Genomic DNA, 16570 nt, shown 5'->3' with positions numbered 1-16570 from the left:
CATCTAAGAAAAATGACGACCTACAATCAGCAACATCAAATAATCTGTAGTAATAAAAGGCAAGCCAAATGCAATTTATTCCAGCCCCACTCCCTAAATCTCTGAAGAGCCCAGAGATCCTAGAAAGATGTTCTGGTCACACACACACACACACACACACACACACACACACAATCAGCTCTCAGATCTAAAAATGTTTTTATTTGTTAGAAAATGGATTCCATAAAGGTTAAAAAGCAATCAATACCAGATTACCAGAGGGTATAGGTGCAGAATTGGATATAGTCATTCAAAGCATTAAATTAAGAATATGGCAATATAAATATCTTAAAAGCATCTTTTAGGTGTTCAAAACATAATGTATAAGTCATTCATAACTAATTTGAGCTTTATAGATGGGGCAGAAAAACAGTTAACATTTGAAAGTCCTGAAAACTTTTCCTTGGGTAATTATACAAATCAAGCAGTTTGCCTTTGATCAAGTTCCTTCCTTTTGAAATATATATATATATGTCTAGATATCTAGATAGATAGGTAGATAGATAGATAGATGATAAATAGATAGATAATCTTGATTGCATGAACTTCTGTGGAGAAATGGAAAAATAAGGAATACAGTAACAGGTATATCAACTTCTACAAAGAAAACAATAAAAAGTTACCCTGGATTCTTCTGAATTCTCCTCCTCCTCTGAAGATTCTGCAGGTCTTTTATAAAATCTGGAGCCATAAAGAGAGAGAAATAATGGGCAACCAGAGATTACTCTAGTATATTCCATGGATTCCAGGGAATAGCAAAAAATTTACTTGGGTGTATTATTTCCTGGTTTGCTTCATTATACAATATACAGTCCAAATAATCTGCAGAGCATGGGGAAAGCTAGATGGCAGGGTGTAGAAAGTTTCTCATGTACAGCGAAGAAAAAGAAAAAGCTATTAGCGTTAACTTGATACAGATGTGCTTTACAGATTTGGTCATGTAGGAATTCTCAGTGTCTACATTTGCTCTTTGTAGTGTCCAATCCTACTTCTCCAAATGGGGGTTGTGAATGAGGACTGCTTTACAAAGGGCATCAATATTTGAATCCTTAAGTAGTTTTCCCTTTATTTATAACTTATGTCCTGTTATGGAGGCAGGGGTCACATCTGAATTAAGAATTCCCAGTTAATTGTCAATAAAAGAGGGACAAAAAGCAAGTTGATCCAACATACGGGGACAAAAGTGCTCATGGTAAAGGCAGCCTATGAAACAGCAGGAAAACCAAGAAAATGCCATATACAAGGCTAAGGGACGCCAGGACCAACGGCAGGGAAATGACTTATTTTCTGAGTTTATGCTCATATTTAATATTCCTGGTTTAGGTTGAGAAAGGAAAATAAATGAGTCCAACACAAAGTTCACACTTAATTTTGGTTGTGAATGATATAGTATTTCATAGTTAATTAAATTTTATTTTTCATATACTGAAAACTCCGAGAAGAGTGGGAAAAAAGATGACTGTTATTCAGTCATGTTCTACTCATGTAAATAATGGTAAATTAGGCACTGATAATATATTACACCGGTGTAGGACATACCATCTTAAGAGCCAAAGGCTTAAATATGTAGTTTAAAAGTTATAAAGACATAAGTACAGTATACATATTTTTTAATCAAATCGTTGTGGATAAACTTTACTGTAAAATAGTGATAATACTGTAAAATAAATGACCTTGTGTCCTTTTTCAAGCTACATTGGAGGAGAGAATGCTTTGTTATTCAAGGTTCTCTATTTGGTGTTGGGGGTAGGGAGCAAGAGGAGGTAAGTGTGGCCCTGGTCAAAGTACTTCACCCCAGAAATTTGGTAGGTTTTAAAGTTACTGCTTTCCAGGTGAGGAAACAGAGATTCTGAAAAGTTAAATAATCTTATCCATGGTGACAGCTAGTGAATGGTAAACGTCTGTCAAAATGCTGGGACTGGTGAAGATTAACTTAAAATGTTGCCATATGGGCTAGTGGCTTGGTTATTTTTGACCATCTCTTCTTCCTATTTATTACTTTTCAGTTCAATCCATGTCAAGAAAATATTTTCAATCAGACTTAAAAAATAAGCCGATCACAAAATGGCACAGGTACTTTGGAAGACAGCTGGCAATTTCTTACAAAACTAAACATATTCTTAATATACTCTCTAACAATTGGGCTCCTTAGTATAAAGTCATTACTCAGATGACTTTAAAATTTAGGTTTACACAAAAACCTGCACACAAATATTTAGAGCAGATTTCTTCACAATATCCCAAACCTGGGAGCAATCAAAATTTCTTTCAATCAATGAATGGATAACCTGATTATGGGTAATTCATACGATGAAACAGTACTCAGTACAAAAAAAAAAAAAAAAAAAGACAAAATAAAAACCAAAGAAAAAAACAGGAGCACTCAAACCATAAAAAATGTATGTTGCAAAGTGAAAGAAATCAATCTGAAAAGACTACAAGACTACATTCTGTATGATTCTAACTACACAACTTTCTGGAAGAGACAGTCAAAAGATCAGTGGTCGCTAGGCATTCTTGGGTAAGGGAAGGAGGCATGAATAGGTGGTGCACTGGGGATGTTTCGGGTGGTAAAACTGTTTTTTCTGATACTGGAATTATGGATACATATCACTCTACACTTGTCAAAATCTGTAGAATAGATAGATAGATAAATAGGTAGATAGAGCTAGATGGATACAGATATAAATATAAATATAGATAGGTAGAATTAACTAAATATAGATATATTCTTAAATACAGTATACCACCTAACATTTTAGAGGAAAAGGAAACTAGTATAAAAAATTGAAAGTTTCAAATTATTCAACATCATTTTTTAGATTAAGTTTGCCAAATAAAATACAGGATGCCCAGTTAAACTTGAATTTCAGATAAACAACAAATAACTTTTTAATATAAATATATGTAAAGTATCACATAAGACATACTTATAGTACAAAATAATTATTTGTTGTTTAATACTGGGCAACCTGTATTTTGCTGAACCTTGCAAATCTAATTTGGATGGCAGTTTGTATAACCTAAGTACGTGTCTTGAAGATTCTAAGAAGCCATTATAACATTTTAGTATCTGAACAAATATTAAAGATTCTGTTAATGACCTTGGTTTTAATAAGATCGTAAAGCTAACGAAACTGAATACTTTCAATTGATTGTTGCATTTATGCTGACTCATCTTCTCCATTGCTTATGGAATACATCATTTGGACAGACTTTAGAATAAAAATATATCACTTCTATCAAAGTTGGATCAGCATACCATATTCTGAAATGCCCACATTACATTTTTAAAGGGCTCAAAATATTTTGAAAAATAGAACTCAAAAACATGATATGGGGTTGTTATAAAGTTAAGCAAAACAATCACACCCAGTATTACAGGAAAAAAAGACACTTCTGAAGGTAAACATGTTAGTCACGTGCAACTCAAGAAATCAGTTGTTTAAAAAGTACAGCCGTGAAATAAGCAGGCAATTAACTGCATGCTTTAAAACTGATCTAGCCTAATAAATACAAATAAAATTAAAGTCGACATTCTGCATGAAGTTTCTGGGAAATCAAATAAAAAGGAACCAGAGAATAATATATATTTACAGGATGGTTGGATATTTTAAATTAAATCTTACCCAATCAAAATCATTAACTATAGATCAGTAGACTAGATGACATATCTGATGCAATTCATGCCAATGGTTAACTTTAACACTTGGAAAGCTTTTCCATTAGCATAGTTAAAGATACTGCACAGCAGTTGCACACATATAAACACACACACCCTTTAAACTGAATTTATATTACAATGCAAATTGCATAGTATGTTATTTGATCTTCAAATTTTATCACTTATATACCGAACTTCAAAAATAATATTTTCTTGCTTTTTAAAGATCTAATAACAATCTTGCCATGATGTTCTATCACCTAAAACTTCAATATAATATATATTTATATATAATAAATAATTAATACATTAAGGATACATCATTTTAAAGATGTTATCTCAAATCATTAAAGTTTATGAAATCAACTGGAAAAGTAGGCCAGTAGCCTAAGAGCTGAAACTTAGATAACATCAACATTCAATAACAGTGAGCATTTTTTAAATCGAGGCTCGTGTATACAAGGTGTCTTCAATATGCAATTTTGTTGGCAGTATTAGTAATTGACAATAAACTTGTAAAATACTGCTCTTAAATGCCTACATGTGTTTTAGGGAAAACCAACACCTAATATCTCTGACTGACTGGAAATACTCCATCCTGACGGGGAAAAGTACTTGTTAATGTTATTGTATTGAGACAAAATTTAATTAAATTAAACGTAATGAATAAAAATTTAAATTCTTCCAGTATGTTTGTTATATGATACTCTCAACTAAAGATCATTTTTCCAAATATGAAGTTTTAATAGGTGTATATTAAGCAAAAACCTTGTTTATAGCTCCATCAAACTGTAGTCAGCAGATAAAGATCTTTTAAGATTGATTTAACTGCAGTGGCGGAGTGATCTGTTTTTCCATCAAAGTTCATAGGGCAGCCAAAGAATAATAAGATATACTCTAAGTGCATCCAATAAACATGCCAAGCCAGCAAAGCATCATACTTCAAATATTGAGACAGAGAAAGGAGATTTTTTTAGCAACTGCCAATCTCACTTTTCCATAATCTTAATAATTAGTTCAAATGAAAATTGAAGTTATACATGACATGTTTAAGTATTTCTACTGAGTTAAATTCGTCACAGTTTAAAAATGTTTTAGCTTAACATGTTTAGAACATGATATTTCTTATTTTGATCTAGAGAACCATTGCTTTAACTTGAAAATATGTAGGAATTTTCAGAAGTCCTTTTCACTGTAGAATAGTTTCTGAATTAAAATATTGTAATGTTAACTCTTTTTAATATAACTGTTCATCTTGCAAATTTATAGATGTTAAATTATCCCTTATTAATTTGGTTTGTGTCCAAGTGACAATACTTAGAGACATAATTTATACGATTTAATAGGCTTTATTAAATGCTGCTACAAACTCTTAGTGGTACAATCTCAAGTTTAAATTAATCAATTTCGTGCATCTGAATGGAAAGATTAACTTCAGGAAGTGGTCTTGTTAGGGACTAGACACCCAAGACAGTATCTTATTGTAATGACTCCAGTACAATTTCATAGAATACTCTTCTAAGTTTTAATGCCTCAAAATTCTTGCTCTAATATTGGAGATTATGATAACTTGAATTCTCTACAAAGCAAATCTGAGGCAGAGGCCTTTTGCGTTAACAATTTATTTGGGAGAACAAAATCTGTTAGCAAGAGTGAAAAATAAGAAGAGTGGTTAAGGGAACAACATGTACATGTAAAGGTGCTCAGCGTCACTAATCATTAGGGAAATGCAAATCCAAAGCACAACGAGATATTATTTCACACCTGTTGGGATGGCTATTACCAAAATGACAAGAGACCAAAAGTGTTGGTGAGGTTCTGGAGAAAAGAGTACCCTTGTGCACTGTGTGTGAAAATGTAAATTGATACAACCACTATGGAAAGTATTGGAGAGTTTCCTCAAAAATTTAAAGCTAACTATAAAAATAGAACCATATATTCCAGCAATCCTACTTCGAAGCATCTATCCAATGGTAATGAAATCAAGATCTTGAAGAGTCATCTGCACTCTCAAGTTCACTGCAACATTAGTCACAATAGCCACAATATGAAAATACGGAAACAACCTAAGTGTCCACCTACAGATGAATGAAGAAGATGTAATATATATTTATCTTAAATGTTCTCACCACAAAAAGGAAATGGTAATTACATGAGGTGACAATGGTATATGAGGTGACTAAACCTACTGTGGTACTCATTTCACAATATAGAAATAATGTATTAAATCATGATGTTATATAACTTATCTTAATCAATGTTATATGTCAATTAAATCTTGATAAAGCTGGAAAAAAAGATTTTGGATTTTTTCACTAAATAGCTCTCTCCTGTAAATATGACATAAAACATGGGCTTTAAGTTGAAATACACATGTGAACTATGAAAAATATATTTATAGTGTTAGGGAAATATAATTAAATTAATCTAGAAGATCTAACACATACAGCCAAACTTAGAAAAAACAATTGTAAACATATGTAGAAAACATTTAAAATAAGGCAAATTAATAGTAAATTTAATAAATTATTGTTATCAACATAGTATTTCAGGACTTTCTCCAATAAAAAAGAAAAATCTGAAACACAGAAAAATAAGAAATCAGATAGGCAACATAATGATGATTGTGTAGATTTTTTAAAGAATAATAAAGAATAATATGCTCCACTTTATGTAAATGTTTTCAAAATGGAGATAAAAGTGAAAATTATTTAAAGAAATGTGAATTTTTCTAACAAAAAAAGACAGGTAGATATCAATGGGAAAAATTTTGAATGTGAAATACTAACTTTAAAAATGTTGTCAGGGTCAAAGAGCTTTAGAGTCTAAAGAAACAATTTATATATATTTATATATTATTGTATATATTTATATAGTATTATATATACATTTATATCTCATATATTATTGTATGTTTTTTAAATTTTATATATTTATATATTATAATTATCATATTATTAAAAATAATTACATAGATGATGAAATGCTTTCCATTTTATTTAATCTAGAATAATCTAGAATAATTACATGACCAAAGTCTAATAAAACTAATGCAACAAAGTGTACTTCAGATTAACCATAATTAGGGATATAGATGGGAAACTCCTGAATAAAAATTCTAGGATTTTAAATATACCCGTTTATGAAAAATGTTAAAATGTGATCAATTTAGCTTTTTGAGTAAATGGAGGGTTTATTAAACATTATGCAGGCTCTTATTATGATTCATTACATCACACTACTCTGTGTTGAAACTTTGGAAGAGACAGATGAAATGGATAATTTTTCCAGAAAAGTCAAAAATATCAAAACCCACAAGTAAAAGATTATAGTTAGTCAGTGTTTCTCAGTGTTCTCATCATGTAGATTCCTTGGGTCAGGGCAGAATGGCAGATATCTTGCAAACCCTCAGTATGTGCTTCTGGGATGATGAATGAATGAGTGAAGTAACACATGCAGAATAAAAAATGAAAGCAGTATGACTTGTATAACAGAAACCATTTCTTTCAAATTAATACCCATGAGACAAATGTATTTTAAATATTGTTTATCTCAATTAATTTTACAAAGTATTTCACTTCTTTCAAGCCCCTACTGCCAGGCAATTTTTATTATTTATTCCTTCCATTCATATAGATTCTAATTATGAGGAGAAAAAACACAACAGTATATATTCTGTTCAGTTTTATACTATTTCTCTTCCTCCTTACATGTAAGAATAAATTATACTTTTCTAGTATCTAACATACACCAACTTTAAAAATATGTAATGTATTCTAATGCCTATATTATTTGTGTTTAAAACTATTTTCCTGGCATTTATTTTATTTTGGTTCATGAAAAAAATGGCATATAAATTATCATTAAAAATATCCTTAAGAATGATTTAAGATGAATAAATATTCTATCAATTATGGTGCTTTAACAAATGATACTCTATGAAATCCTACTGAACTTTACTGCCTACTAATACTACATGTGAATATAGTATTACAAACGAATTGTGTGCATGTGAGACACATATTTGCTCTTTAAAAGGCTCCCTTCCAAGGGCAATAAGTACCTTGGTTAAATATCTTCTTCTTGTTAAGACATTGGATGTCAGTCTACACTACACTTATAACACTGTTTTATTATTCCATACCATCCTCAGAAGTAACTATTTATAATATGAATGTGTATTTTCATTGACTTTTTAAAAAGCATTTGTATTTCTCTACAGGTAACTCTTGGAAACATACAGTATAATTGCTCTGTTATTTTGTTTATAAAAGTATTATCTTCTTTTTAACAAAAATAACATGGTTCCCGAGGAAAATATATTTTTAAATATAAATTCAGCAACCTATGCTTTTTTAATCAACAAGTTTTCTCAAGAATGTTACCTCCCAGAAGAATGAAATGCTGCATTCTTTGTAGTATCTATTATTTTTAAGACAGCTCTCTGCACAAATCCATCAGATTTTCCAACCTTTCAGCTATAAAAATATAGTTTTTACAAAATAATCTGAATTTACATAGTGTTATTACACTCCAAATGCAAAATGATGCTTGCTGTGCTTACTTTTAAACAAACAACAACTGGTTATGAGTACTCATCTTTATTAATTACTGAAGGACGGTGTTAACAATGATCATCATTCATTGATTGCATACTATTTTCCAAGCATTATGGAATGTGGGTCAGCATGTATAATTTCTTTTGATAACTCACAAGAAGCCTGAGAAATAGAAAAATACTATTATCTCAGTATTGTAGATGAGAAAGCTGAGGCTTAGAGATACTGTGGGACTTGCCGGTGGTCACAGAACTCCTGAGCTACAAGAGGGCTATATATCCAGGCTCCCTATCCCCAAGGTCCCCGTGCTTAAAGATCGCACTATTTGCCTCAACTTATGCAAATTTCACCCTGTTTCCTGAAACACTTGGTATACTTTTTCTTTTTAAATTGCAGTTTAGTATTAATAAAAGTATCGACCTTTCCCAAAACATGTGCTGTGCAGAGCTCAGGGCTCCCAGAGCATTATTATTCAATATTTCTCAGTCCTAAATAGAATATCATCTTAGTAGATTCCATGTATTATCTGTTAATGGAAATTCAAACCACTTCCAGATATTTGATACATCCCTTTTGATATGTTATACTAACTAGAATTTGTTGAAAAGCCTGTAGTGATATCCTTTACAGAGACTAATGTGTACTCTCACAAGAGAGTAAAAATGTAGGAGCAAAATGCCAGTCAGTGTGTGGTCATCAGCAGCTTTTAGTAATCAATCAGTACTCAAAGGAAAGCAGTTGTGAATTACTCATCACTGTGATTGATTAGAATGTAATAGATTACACTGAGATTCAGTCATTCACTTGGAAGATCATTAAATAAATGGATCAGATACGCTGCCTGAAGTTCAATTTTCCTCTCCTGGGTAAAACTGGTTAGCACTACAGAGAACAAAAATTCAGAGCCAAACTCAAATGCATAAGGAGTTCCAATTTCCAGATACTTAGTGACATATAGAAAGCACATTGGCAATTAACCCAATTTGCTTTCAGTTTTTAAAGGATAATTGTCAACAGTGAAATATATCTCTATACTCTTTTCATATTACTCTTAAGATCATAATAATCACTTTCAACCTATATTTCCCAACATTTTCTTATGAAAATTTCCAGAGAAAATTTGATAGAATTTTACAGTAACCTTCCATAAATCTGCCATCTAGATACTAGCACTAACATTTTCCTATATTGGCTTTATCTGTCCCTCTTTCTACCCATCAATCACCAGTTCTTAATTTGGGATGTCATTCAAAGTAAATTGTGGCATCAATATAATTCCCCCTAAATATTTCAACCTCACCATATACTTTTATGTGAAAAAATAGAAAATGCTCTTTTGTTTACTTCTTCTTTGGGGAATGAGGATTTTTTTTTTTTTTTAATTTGGCAGTTTTGGTACTGTTATCTATTCATCCCTTCAAATTAATGCAGCTATGCTGCTGTCATGATTTATAAGTAATAAGGCTTGTAAAAAGGAAATGACTGTTGTTTCTGGCCACGCAAAACGTGTCTAAATTAAAAACACGGTTGTATACTGGCGATGCCATCACCTTAGCTGCAGCTCAGTGGGCAAATTTAATTCATAAATCCTTCAGCAGTGCAGACTCAGACCTCATCTCCAAGCAGGCACATCCTTGTCATAGAAACCTAATTACCTTCTTCAGCTGCAAGTGAGATGTTTATAGCAACAGACAAGAGTGTATGTCAGGGGTGCCCTGGCATTGTGGTGACCTTCTGGGGAATAACACAGCAGGCATAACTGCTGGGGATCTCAGGCACTTCAGCTTTTCATCAAAAGAACTCTATTGGAGGCAGTTAAATAAAACATTACTGAACATGACAGATTAAAATGACTTCTGCCTAAAAGAGACTTAAGTGGAATTAATAAGACCATGCTTTCCTATGGACCCTTGTGCTTTCATTTCGAGAAAACTAATTTTTGTTGTTTGGGTTTCTCAGTGTGCCCCTTTTCATCAGTTTCCAATCCTATGAATAAACTTTTACTTTTAGCTGGCCTAAAATGCTATCACCCATTCACTCATTTAATTAAATCCATGAAGCGATAACCAGCCCCTTGTGCAAATCAACATGAGAACCACTGTTAAGACAAAAACAAATTGCCTTTAAGTGGGTCATAAGTTTTACTATAACCACATAAGCAGTGGTATATAAAATCTTTAGTTAGAATTTACCTTTGCAGTATTGGGATGGCCAAAAATTTCCTTTGGTTTTTAAAGTAAAAATAAAGGACACATTTTTCATTTTCACCAAGAACTTTATTGAACAACGTACTCACCCTTTTGTTCCACTACCTTCTGCCATTTTTCAGGCAATTTCATAATTCTATCTTCCCAAAACTTTGTATCTTTTTGAACAAAGAACTGTTCCAGGTGTCTTCTACATTCTTCCAGGGAATTGAAATTTTTTTTCCATTAAGAGCATTTTGTAAAGGCTGAAATAAATGGAAATCTGAAGGTGCAATGTCTGGTGAATACAGCGGATGAATCAGAACTTCCCAGCCAAGCTGTAACAGTTTTTGCCTGGTCATCAAATAAGCATGCAGCCTTGCGTTATCCTGATGGAAGATTATGCGTTTTCTGTTGACTACTTTCAGACGCTTTTCGTTGAGCGCTGCTTTCAGTTGGTCTAATTGGGAGCAGTACTTGCTGGAATTAATTGCTTGGTTCTCTGGAAAAAATCTCATAATAGAGCACTCCCTTCCAATCCCACCATATACACAACATCACCTTCTTTGGATAAAGACCAGCCTTTGGTGTGGTTGGTGGTGGTACATTTTGCTTGCCCGAGGATCTCTTCCATTCCACCTTATTGTACAGTATCCACTTTACATCACCCATCACAATTTGTTTGAAAAACGGAACGTTTTCATTATGTTTAAGTAGAGAATCACATGAGGAAATACAGTTAAGAAGTTTTTTTTTGTTGCTTAACTTGTGTGGAATCCAAACACCAAAGTGATTAACATAAACAAGTTGGTGTAAATGATTTTCAACGCTTGATTTTGATATTTTGTGTATGTCGGCTATCTCCCGCGTGGTATAACATTGATTGTTCTCAGTTAATGTCTCTGTTTGATCACTATCAACTTCAACTGGTCTACCCAACTGTGGAGCATTGTCCAGTGAGAAATCTTCAGCACGAAACTTCACAAACCACTTTTGACACGTTCGATCAGTCACAGCCCCTTCTCCATACACTGCACAAATCTTTTTCTGTGTTTCAGCAATACTTTTACCTTTCTTGAAATAATAAAGCACAATATGCCAGAAATGTTGCTTTTTATCTTCCATATTCAATATTAAAATGGTTACACAAAAATTCACCAATTTTGATCTTTTTAAAAAATGCACGTTGATATGACAGCTGTCATAGTACAATGTAACAAAATTGTTTCGAATGAAATTAAAGACAACTAAGCGCTACTGGAGCCATCTTACGGAAAAAACCCAACGAATCTTTTGGCCAACCCAATAATTAGCAATTAGTCATTATAAGTAAAAACCGATGTCTGCATATAGAAACAATATTATTTTTCTTGATTACATAGGATGATTTTTTAAATGCCAGTATTAATATCTGAAAAACAATGTGTTTCAATTTTCTTTCTTTTTCAGGGACTTTCCCGTTGTTTAAATAATGATATGAAAAAAATGATTAATTGTAAGATAATGTATAACTAGAGCCAAAATTATAAGTATGATAGCAGCTTAGGACATCGCTTGATATATAGTAAGGGATTTATTAGTGTCAGTTGCTACTAATGTAACTAATACTATCACTCTCACTCTTTTTCTACTAATTTTGCAGTGATAATAAAAATGGTAATGATGATTTTGGGTGTGAATTTGCAGATCAGGTTAGGAAAGGTGAGGTACACATCAGAGATGTAGACCATTGATTTGACGCTGGGGTTCCTGGTTGTTCATGGAAAATGGGAAATGATTAGGAGCATGATTTCCAACATTCAAACATAAAAAACTGTTTTGGTAAATAAGAGATACAATTACTCCTACTACAGAGTCATTGAAAACTATCTCCCATAAATTCTCACAAAAATAAATGGTGTTAATTATTAAATAATAATTAGTTTAACAATAAATTAGTAAACAGTAAGGTCAACAACATTTCATAAGTAAATATAAGCATCATGGGTCTATTCTTTTAAAATCCTTCAAATTTGGCCCATGACACTAATTATAGCTTAATAAAAATACTTCTGTGTTTGGCCTAACAATGTGATTGAAGTTAATAGTTTTCTGATTATCTGGATAAACTCGAATATGTATTTTGAACATCTAATAAATGGATAAATTGCATATTCTTCATGAAATTGCCAATTGTCTGTAGCTTAAATTAAATCTGAGGTCACATGTAGCTCATTATCACCATGGTGTTACATTCATGGAAAGGCCAGTCCAAAAAGCAAAGCAGATGAAAAAACAAATCTCCTGAAGAAAATTAAAATCAATGCAATTTGTAACACTCAGCCCTACTTTTTAAAGTCTCCTTTTTTCCCCCCGGTGTATGCTGAACTAAAGTATTCCAGAAATTCTTGGTCTCCAGTCCTCACAATTTTATCCTCCATCTTAACACCCTTGGACATATCAAAAAGCATCACCAGTAGCTGTAGCTGAAAGACCTTCCAACCACCAAGACCCATTCCACCCAGGGTTGAAGCTGCTAAACATTGATGCATTTCTGTAATGTAACTATGATAATATCATTTATCCCAATCCCTGACATTCTTTGCCTATAAATTTTTCAGGATGACAATAAATAGCCTGTACCCATGGAGATCGTCTGAAATCTGAGTAATCAAAGGCCCCATCACAAAATTCATTTCCAAGAAAATCTAGTCTCTGTAGACTGGACGTCAACAGCCTTGTCAAACTCCCACCATTTGGTGGCACAGCTGATATGTGCTAACAGCATCCTCCTCCTGGTGGTAACAGAAACACCAGAATATTCTGGAGAGGTATTCTTTCAGTTAGGGCCTGGTTAGCTAAATCAATAACCATAAATAACTCCCTTTACTAAAGTGCTTGTTACAGTGACAGACACATAAAATGTTTGCTGACCTCTGGAAAAGAGAAAAGTTATGGTCATATGTGAACTCCACTGTCCCCAAACAGCTCCTCTGTGAGACTTGCACAGGTATAAAAGGCATGGATACTTAATACAAACACACACACACACACACACAACTTAGATTGGTGGGAAAAGTCCATGAAAAGTCCATAAGAAGTCCAACTCCAATTTGAAAAGTCATGAGAGTTTTCAGACTTCCTAATTTATTAACCTCATATAAGACCACTAAGGTCTGATTCTCCATTTGAAATACCAAATATAAAGTGTATATTATCACAAAATGCAGTTTCCATATCAATGTGTTTCTTTAATGTCACACTGACTTTGTAATTGATTTCAAGAATCTGAATCTCTCATATGTAATTGTCCCTTAAGTCTTAAAATTTGAATCCAATTTTCAGCCTGTTATATTGAAAATTTACTCCTTGCTTAGGTCAAAGGTGATGATTTTTTATCAAAGGACCAATGGAGCATTCGTAAAATACATCTTAAACTTAAAATCTTAGAGGGTGAGCTATAGAATGAATCTCATATAAACTTTCATTGAAAGTAACAAGCCAGTAAAATAATATAGACTATAGTGTTTACATACATTTCTTAAACACATTAAAAGTCAGCTGGGTTGGTATGCCCCTGGCTGCGAACAGATAACAGGACTGCTGGCTTAGTTCCCCACTCCGGTGAGTCTGGAGGATGGGCTCTGAGCTTGCCTGCAGTCTCTGGTCAAGCTTCCTAGATGGTTAGGACCCGGTACCATATTCAGCAGGAGATAGGGCTATGAATTAGTTTCCCTGCCCTGGCAGGGCAGTAGGTTGAGACCAGGGCCTGCACAGCTCATTGGTTTATAATGTTCAACCTTACTTTGGTAATAATGTTTTCCTCCAAATTCTCTCCTTTCCTGGAGTCACTCCATCCTCACACCTATGTAATTTTCTCATCATACCCTACAGATAAAAAACAAAACAAAAATCAAAAGCATATGGCAGCTCCATCCCCCTTGACCCTCCCTTGGGGATGGAAGCACTGGGAAGGGACAGCAGGGCCCCCTTGTCTGTTACAATTTCCTCTCCTCTAGTTCCACTTCTTCCCAGATTTTCTGTCCTGCAACACCCTTAACTCCCCAATGATCATTTGTCACCATTGGGCTTTTAAGGTTATTGAGAAACAGAGAGTAATGTTCTTGTCAAATAATGAGAATGTAAACATTCTGTTTTGGAATAACTGCAGACCAATAATGCTTTAGCTGTGAAACAAAACAAGCAGAATATACTCCAATAAAAATTAAAGAACGATTCAGATACTTAATATTTCACTAATGAACTAAATGATTCAGACATTGATACTGAATATATTAGTTGTATTTGCATGAACACGTAAAGCTAAACATGTGGACATGTATGTACATAGCTGAATCTACTATATACATTATCAATTAGCATTTAAGAATGATGCTAGCTACACAGTAAAGGACATCTGAGCAGGATAACAACAGATGTTGTTCCAATACGGTTAAGAAGTTGGTTTGGTGGGGAAATACCGCCTGAATGGGTTTATCCAATTCAGGAAAATGTGTATCAATAAAATTTGTTTGAAGAACGGATAATTTTGCAATCCCCGAAATTGTTGATTGAGGAAAATTTAGATAAATGAATGTCTAAGCCAGGGAGAAAAGAAAAAGTACAGGGAAAGAAGGCATCCTAATTAAGCAAATGATATCAGCCCTATTTATATATGTCAGAGAATGACAGGGACTGAGATAAACTGGTTATATTGTACCACATCTGAGCCCTCCTGAAGGGTAAGAGAAGCACTAGAAAGTGGATATGGAAGAGAGATGTAACAAACAAACAAAAAATTATAGCAAAGAAAATAAAGCAGAATGAAACAAACTCAAAGCCTAGAATATTAAAATCTGAGGAGAGACAGTGTCTGACCACAAAGCCCTCAGTCTTCACCTGACCCAGAGGCATCAACAGTTGTATCAGATTATGAGACTGTTGAGGGTCTTTCTCCAACTGAAACAAAGTTGAGGTGATGGAGAAAATGTCCTAAGAAGGCTCACCTCACAATAGAAACAGAATCGTGTCCTAGAAATGAAAATGAATGCTTACAAGTGTGTTCTGATGCTGACACCAGAGAGGACCCATGATTAATTGAGTATTGGGGCATTTTAAACAAGAAATACAAAGGAAACCTGGAAATTAAGAGGGTTGGGTTGCATAAATAGAAAAGAAAGTCATCTCAAGTGACTGCCATGGCCAATTAAGTTTGCAAGAAGGCCTACATTTCTCAGATGCCATTTTTTAGACACCACCCTTTGAGATGAACCTCTAGCTATTGTCATCATAGTTCCACCGTGCAATGGAAAATTTCTCCTAAATAAGGTGTGGTTCAAAGTAATGAACTCTTGAAACAGCAGAGGTGGAACATCACCATGGATGTGTGACCATGATTTTCTCCATCAATCCTTTTCCCATCATCTGCTGCTGAACGTCTGCTATCATCTTTGGTACCTCTAGGTACTCAATCCTGAAAAAGCTTGAAATGGCTGTTTTAAAATACTTGGCATTGCCTGTTTTCTAAATTTGGTTGTGTAGGCACCTTGTTACCCTTTTATATATCCTATTATTACTTTGGACTCTTTGAAAAAATGAAATACTGAAGAGCCTTGGCATTGAAATGATAGAGCTCCTGGAACCCCAGAAACATCACAGGCACTTCATTGGAAGACAATTCAGGCTTTCTGAAAGAAACAAATCAACTTAGACACTGAGAACCCCTCTAGCTTAGATTAATCAGACTATAATTCTGGGGAGGATTAATTTTGGACATTAATTTCTTTGACATTTATTTAAGTCACAAGGAAAACATATTTTATTTTGGACTTTGATTGGTATATATTACTATTTAAGCATTTTAATTTACATCTCTTTTTTGGATTTTAACTCACAACATGAATTTTATATTTGATTTCTGCTTGGTAATTTGATAAGAGGAGGATATTTATAATCAAATTCAGGATACCTGAATGTTGGCCTTTTATTATTAAACTATTTAAGTATTGACATTTGATCTCATTGTGAAGCTTTAAGGTAAATTGGACAAAATAGCTAAGAATAATTCATGATGAGGATAGACTAGGAAATACTTAGCCTTGACTACAGAGTAGCGTTAAAGTGAATTTAATCATTATACTTTT

The 16570-nt window shown here is 33.3% G+C and overlaps 1 protein-coding gene across 14 annotated transcripts in view; it reads right to left on the bottom strand.

Annotated features, from left to right (window-relative positions):
• The window catches only part of LOC309623713 (uncharacterized protein), a 244439-nt gene that overhangs the window by 62931 nt on the left and 164938 nt on the right, over positions 1–16570 (bottom strand). For 13 of the 14 annotated variants that reach the window (XM_082380816.1, XM_082380817.1, XM_082380814.1 and 10 more), the window contains one exon: positions 663–720. The exons of the other annotated variant lie outside the window; for it this stretch is intronic. In XM_082380816.1, coding sequence (XP_082236942.1) covers positions 663–720 — 58 coding nt within the window. The remainder of the gene's footprint in view (positions 1–662; positions 721–16570) is intronic. 14 annotated transcript variants of the gene reach the window in all.

Source organism: Balaenoptera borealis (genome assembly GCF_965194805.1).
Source record: "Balaenoptera borealis genome assembly, chromosome: 2".
Lineage (NCBI taxonomy): Eukaryota > Metazoa > Chordata > Mammalia > Artiodactyla > Balaenopteridae > Balaenoptera > Balaenoptera borealis.
This window is presented reverse-complemented; position numbering and strand designations above follow the sequence as displayed.